A 6,364-nucleotide genomic window follows, 5' to 3' on the forward strand; every position below is an offset into this window, starting at 1 on the left:
CATCAAATATGTCCCCTAAGACAATTATTCATGCAAGGGGCTTGACTTAATTGGCAACCAAAAAAAAAAAAAAAAATTCTTTATGTGCTGAAATTAGTGAAATGCACTAGTCCATATGAATAACCATGCATTTCCGTTAAGATTGATGAAGTCAGAGGACAATACTAATCATAATTCCAAAATAAAATTCTAAAAGTCATACACGTAATTCCCACCATTTCCTTATTTTTAGCAAAGTGACAAAGAAGACTTGGCATCATATTTCTCTATATTGGATTCATCAACAATTAGCATGACAGTGATATGTTTACCACATAGCATGATCAACCAGTTACTTTCAACATTCAAACGCCTGCAGCTATATCTGGTCTCATATTACCTTTTCTGGCTCTGATACAATGAAGTTTCAAAGGAAAAACTCCTTCATATTACTTCTTTTGTGCATCACCCTTGATCAAGCGTGTTCTCAAACTTCTGCTCCTGATTGCATCCTTGACATTCAGTCTTCTACATCCTTGAATAATAATAGCTCTGATTGTGAATTGCACAATTGGGGAGGGTTTATAAATAGCTGTTGTGGATTGGATTTTAACGGTTACATTTATGCTTTAGGGACGCATGCCAACGAAACTGGAAAAATATACTTGAATTCCTCAGAGCAAGAAACTTGTTTGGCATCGAATGTGTTTGCGAAGAATATTAAAGGATGTGGAGTGGAGAAGCTAAGCACTGGAGCTGGTGGTTGCTCTGAATTCTCTATCACAGATGTCATGGACAAACTTGGGGACAACTTGAGAAGATTAGATGAAGATTGTATGCCTTTAAGCAAGAATGGAAGAGCAAATGAGACTTGTACAGCATGTCTAAGAAGGTGGGAGGAGATTAGTGCAACATCGGACAGTAAAAAGGAGTCAGAGTCAGCAGATTTTGATGCTAATCTCTGTAGGTTTGCAGTACTAATCTCACTTACAAGCATTCATGATAGGGAGTCAATTCAGGCAGTTTATGAATGTCTTGGAACCTACAGCCCCTCAGCTGGTGAGGTCTAGAGAAAAGTAAATTTCCCTTTTTTTTTTTTCCCCTCAGGTCATCAATTATGAAAATTGGCGAGTTAATTTTCCTTGACTTCATGATTTTACTTCACATTTTTTGGGGTAAATCCTGTGGAACTTGAAGTAATTCGCTTGTTGAATCCACTGACCGTTACAGAAAAGCAAGAAGGCAAAACTGGTGGCAATTCTAAGCTCATCCCAGGTAGGCAGTTCATTTCCAGTTCTCTGCAAATCTTCCCATATTATATTCTTGCCACGAGGAAAGGAATATATTAAGGTTTTTCTAGTCCATCTTCAACCGTTTGAATCACTTTTAAGGCATAATGAAGTTGTGGAAACTATGATGGCAGCAGGTCTCTGGATTTTACCCTTTGGCTTAATTGGAATCACAGTGATAGGGTTTCTTGCAGCATGGGCCTTGAATGGAAGAAGAACTAGAAGTCCTCCAACAAAAAAAGAAGGTGATATAGAAATAGGGCCTTTACAATTTTTTATGGTCCAGAACATCTGTATATTTATATTTTGTCTTACTTGAATGCGTTTAATTATTTAGAGGCAGAGGATTCAAGATCTCTTAAGAAAACTATGAAGGAAGTTTATATAGCGACCAACAATCTTGATGCATCAAATTTCATTGGTCAAGGCACAGCTGGTAAGAACAAGCCTCATTTCTTGAAATGTGTTCTCTGATTTCTGTTTATTACGGTTTAATAGCTCAAAACAGCACCCAAAAAAAAAAAAAAACCAAAAGAGAAGACTCAGACAAAATCTACAAGATAACATATAAACCGATATAGACCGGCTAATGACTAGGAGTTAAAACTTAATAGGGATAAACCATGTTAGCATCAGCTACGAGCAAGATGCTAGACTATTTTCTGCTTTCATGTGGAATTTTACCCTTTGGGGTATTGTTAATTTGGTATCGATTGACTATATTACAACTATGGCATGTTTGAGCATGTAGACATTATCATCATCAACTGATTTGGTTTTGCCTCTGCAGCATATTATGGATGTCAGGAATTCCAAAAAAAAAAAAAAAAAACACTCAAATTAATGAAAGCAGGAAAGCTATAGGAATGTTGGTTTTTATTCTATATAAATATACAGCATCGATATTGATTCTCTCAATAGTTTCAAAATAATCAAGAAAATCCAAATGAAATAAACCCCTTAATCCAAAACCTTTCATATAAATTGAACTGTTTTGAGGTTATAACAGGAAAAGTGTACAAAGGCATACTTTCGAACGGTCAGCATGTAGCTGTCAAGCATATCATCAGTGAAGCGTATTTAGAGACATTTGTTAGAGAAGTGAGAAGCCTTTCCCATGTCAGACATCCAAACTTGGTATCTTTGGTTGGATACTGTGAAACTGAAGGTGAATGCTTCCTGGTGTATGAGCTGTGTCATGAAGGAAACCTCTCGGATTGGCTATATGGTATCCCTTTTTTCCCGTTTATCCATGGAGATTCTTCGAACCCTCTTTCCATGTAAATTCTCTTACATATAATTACTCTATGACAGACAAAGATAAAGTTCTTTCGTGGATTCAAAGACTGAAAATTGCAGTTGATTGTGCAAGAGGTCTAATGTTTCTCCATACCTATCCAGGTGGCTGCATTATTCACCGAGACATTAAGGTGAAAACACGTATCTGCTTTCTCTCTCTCCATTAATCTTCATCCATTGCCTGTCTTTGATCTCCTGTGATATTTGTGGTATTCCCAGCCATCAAACATTCTGATTGACACCAACATGCAAGCAAAGCTTTCAGACTTTGGATTGTCCAAGGTAATGGAACTGGACCAATCATTTGTGAGCTCTGAGGTGAGAGGAACATTAGGTTACATCGATCCTGAATACAGGAAAAACCGCCATGTAAAAGCCTCAGGAGATGTCTACAGTTTTGGAATCGTATTACTGCAATTACTTTCAGGACAGAAGGTCCTTAACTTCAATTTTCAGAGACCAATGTCCCTAGATAAAATGGTGAGAACCTAATTATCAATACTATTGTAAATGTGTGCGTGTGTGTGTGTAATGTAAGTCAAGGCTTACATATATAATGATTACTAGAGCTATCAAAGTTGACGGAAGGGTTGTTAAAGTAAAATAGCTCCAAAAACTCTTGTTCTAAATATCCAAGAAACGCGTTGTCTCATCTCACTGTGCAGGGTTGGCCTTGGCCAATCCTACTAGGGGTATGGCCCATTTTGATGACTAGTGATAACCATCATCTAACTCCTATTTTTATGTGACTTTGTGTTTTAGGCTAGAAATTTTGCTAGAGGTGGAGATATATCAGAGTTTGCTGATCCTAAACTCAGAGGGGAGTACTCTGGAGAAGCATTTAGCCTCACACTAAAGCTAGCCGTGTCATGCATAGGACTCAAGCAGCAAAGGCCATCTATGGAGCAAGTGTTACGCAGCATAGAGAAGGCATTGGAAATCACATCACAAGCTAAATCATTCACATCTTTCACTGTGTGAGTAAGATTTTCTTTTTTTTTTCTTTTTTGTGGAGACAAGAATAAAGAAAGAATCTCAATCTTATTATAAATTGCATTGGTAAATTACAAGACACAATACAGTCTTATTTGATAAACAAATGGATTGTAATAACTCTGTGCAAGCTTCATAATAAAAAACAGAAGCTGATGCTGATACAGATATTAGCTCTTCAAAACACGAGCTCATATCATGAATCAGAAGCACACTTATTGCAATTGTATCTACAAACTCATATACAGAAACAAATGAAAGAAAATACCCAGTGCAGATAAAAATGAGCAAACTGGGTTATTACCAAACGTGAACAAATTGTTCTTGTGGAAGAACTGGAGTCTTGAATCCAGAGGGCCTCCTTTCACAAAAATCATGGAGAACCCTGATGAGAGCACTGGCCTTCTTGCTTGCTCTAGATGTGCCTTCACTGAGTAGGGAATATAAGGATCCCATGAGAGAAGGAATTTTCACCAGAAGAGCAACCACATTTGCCCCTCCGTTTACTGACAGAGAAAGCAACAAAGACGCACATTGCTCCTTCCCAACTCTTGAAGTTGAAGAAGAATTCAAAATTTCAATGGTTGGATGCAAAGCTCCATTTTGAAGGATTGCCATTGCTCCAGCACTTTTCTCTGCTAGAGTTGCCAGAACTGCTAGTGAATCTGTTACTAGCTCTTCTCTTTGACAGGTCTTTAAGATGCTAACCAATAACGGGATTGCCTTAGCTTCAAGCACCCTCTTGTGATTTTCAGGGTGAAAGAGGAGGCCAAATATAGCAACCAAGCCATTCTTTTTGCCCCTGTCAGAGCCATCTTTGAGAAGATTGATCAAAGATGGGATTGCTTCTGGTTCCTCTCCTATCAATCTTCGATTCTCCTCATCTGAAGCGAGGTAATACAATGTAGCTGCAGCATGATCGCGAGATTCTAACTTCATTCCTTTCTTACAAACACTCACAATCAATTCCAAACCCCCATTCTGAACCATAATACTTCTACTCTTGGGATGTTTCGAGAGGTTCAGAAGAGCTGCTATGGCATTTTCTTGGGTTGTTGGATTCCTCGACGACAACCATCTTAACAGATATGGTATTGTACCAGATTCCACAAAACAAGACCTATTGAAGATGTTTCTTTTGGCAAGAACCCGAATCTCGTAAGCAGCTCTGTTTCTCTCAACCTCTGCTTCGTTATGAAGTTTGCCACAGAGAAAACTTGCCAGCATTTTCATGGCTTCTTGAGCTGCAAAACTTCCAGGCTGAGAAGTTGCTTTGTTATCACGATCACGGGTCCTCCGACCTATATCAGCCATGGGAATGCCGTTTTTAGAACAGTATCGATGAATCAACCTGCGAAGCACCAAATTTGGGAGCAGTTCGATGCTGCTAAGGCTTTTCCCTGTCTTGGGGCAGATGAGGCTTCCACTGCCGAACCATTTGAGAATCGAAGAGCGATCATAAGTATGACCCGTCTCGATCGTCACTGGATCATTCATGACTTCCAGAGAGATTGGACATAGAAAATCACCTGGGTTGAAGCACCAATTCAGAATCTCCCTTTCTTTGCCACAATCAGATTTCGGGTAATCTTCTCCATTATCGACAACCTCGATCACCACGCATCTGCAGTAGCACATGAACCACATTAAACTACTCAGAACCGCAAGCTTTCCTTTGTCTTCCTTCATTCGCTCATACCCAACTTCTGCATCCAAAAACTTGATTTCTTTGTTACACTCACTCCATCTACGAACCCCAATATGATCAAGAATCCATCTGAGATTACTCTCACTTGGGATGATCGTGTTTTCAAATTGATTCAAAATTGATAGAACACCCATCATTGCTCGTTTGTCTTCGAGCTCAACTTCAAAGTCGCCCACTCGTGCTTGTTTCAGTATCAATTCAACCTGCTCTTTCACTTCTTCTGAAATTTCTGTGGAACTAAAAGGGAAGACATCCAGAGCCGTGACTACGGATCTAGATAGGACTTGAAAATGGGTCGCGACCCGATTCGATTCCATAAGCATATACAGCCGAGAGCCTTCACGAGTGCAGTCTTCAAGGAGGAACTGAAGCTTCTGGAAAGTCAAATGGAGCTCCGACAAGCTCAGGATTACAGAATCCGGAACACCCCATCTCTGGTCTAGGATCTCTTCCAGAAAAATCTGAAGAACCTCAATCATACGAATGGCTTTTCTGGCATTTTTCTTGTTACTGGAGAAAACTTTGGATTTGAAACTGCAAATCCTACTGGAGATAGTGAATAGAGAAGTGAAAAGTGTAGGAAGAGAAATTCCTTCACAAGGATGAACCGCCGGGAAGGTCAGAAGCCGGCGATCAGACTCATTTGATTCTCGGATCATGAGAAAGAAAACAAAGAAGATCGAAACTTTAACAAGGAAGAAGACAAAAACGAAAAGCGTGACGCTGGATTTTGTGTTTGGAAATTGGATCTATCTGTTTGTTTCGTTTTGCCAGAGATGTGGACGTGGGGTTCGTACTTATAGCAAGGGGACGAGGGTGACACGCGTCGACACAGGATTCGTTGACTATGGAGCCTCAAAGTTTGAATCATGAAAATGAGGGAAAGGCTGCTTCGTAGATTCTTTCCGATTGAGGCTGAAGAAGGGAGAGAGTGACACCTGGCGCGATAGATATGGAAAGGACTCGTGCTTTTGAAGGTGCGTAGAGAGTGGCAGCCGACAATGACTGAGATACAACGTGGAATTACGAGGAAAATAGTTGCCTGTACTCTATTTTTTTTTGCCCGTGAATTATGAATTTATGATTGAGGTGGCTA

General features: G+C 39.6%; 2 protein-coding genes across 2 annotated transcripts; one reads left to right on the top strand and one right to left on the bottom strand.

Moving 5' to 3' along the window:
• Positions 1-398: 398 nt before the first annotated feature.
• Positions 399-3,552, top strand: LOC129322415 (nodulation receptor kinase-like). Its single transcript, XM_054968743.1, has 8 exons — positions 399-1,038; positions 1,210-1,254; positions 1,406-1,513; positions 1,606-1,704; positions 2,278-2,496; positions 2,583-2,698; positions 2,787-3,047; positions 3,330-3,552. The coding sequence occupies exons 1-8, from the start codon at positions 399-401 to the stop codon at positions 3,546-3,548; spliced, it is 1,707 nt and encodes a 568-aa protein (XP_054824718.1). The 3' UTR covers positions 3,549-3,552.
• A 37-nt stretch (positions 3,553-3,589) lies between these two features.
• LOC129321340 (U-box domain-containing protein 19) lies at positions 3,590-6,016 on the bottom strand. The gene has a single exon (XM_054967080.1). It carries the CDS (start codon positions 5,925-5,927, stop codon positions 3,861-3,863), a length of 2,067 nt encoding a protein of 688 aa, XP_054823055.1. The 5' UTR covers positions 5,928-6,016; the 3' UTR covers positions 3,590-3,860.
• Positions 6,017-6,364: the final 348 nt, after the last annotated feature.

Source organism: Prosopis cineraria, unplaced genomic scaffold (genome assembly GCF_029017545.1).
Source record: "Prosopis cineraria cultivar Desert tree isolate PC_DT_omini unplaced genomic scaffold, ASM2901754v1 PC10, whole genome shotgun sequence".
In the NCBI taxonomy this organism is placed as follows: Eukaryota; Viridiplantae; Streptophyta; class Magnoliopsida; order Fabales; family Fabaceae; genus Prosopis; species Prosopis cineraria.

Excerpts from the sequence above, each read along its gene's own strand:
- LOC129321340 (XM_054967080.1), bottom strand. The coding sequence starts at position 5,927 with ATGATCCGAGAATCAAATGAGTCTGATCGCCGGCTTCTGACCTTCCCG.
- LOC129322415 (XM_054968743.1), top strand. The coding sequence starts at position 399 with ATGAAGTTTCAAAGGAAAAACTCCTTCATATTACTTCTTTTGTGCATC. Across the intron at positions 1,255-1,405 it reads CAATTCTAAGCTCATCCCAG|GTCTCTGGATTTTACCCTTT; the intron begins GTAGGCAGTTCA and ends TGATGGCAGCAG. Across the intron at positions 1,705-2,277 it reads CATTGGTCAAGGCACAGCTG|GAAAAGTGTACAAAGGCATA; the intron begins GTAAGAACAAGC and ends AGGTTATAACAG.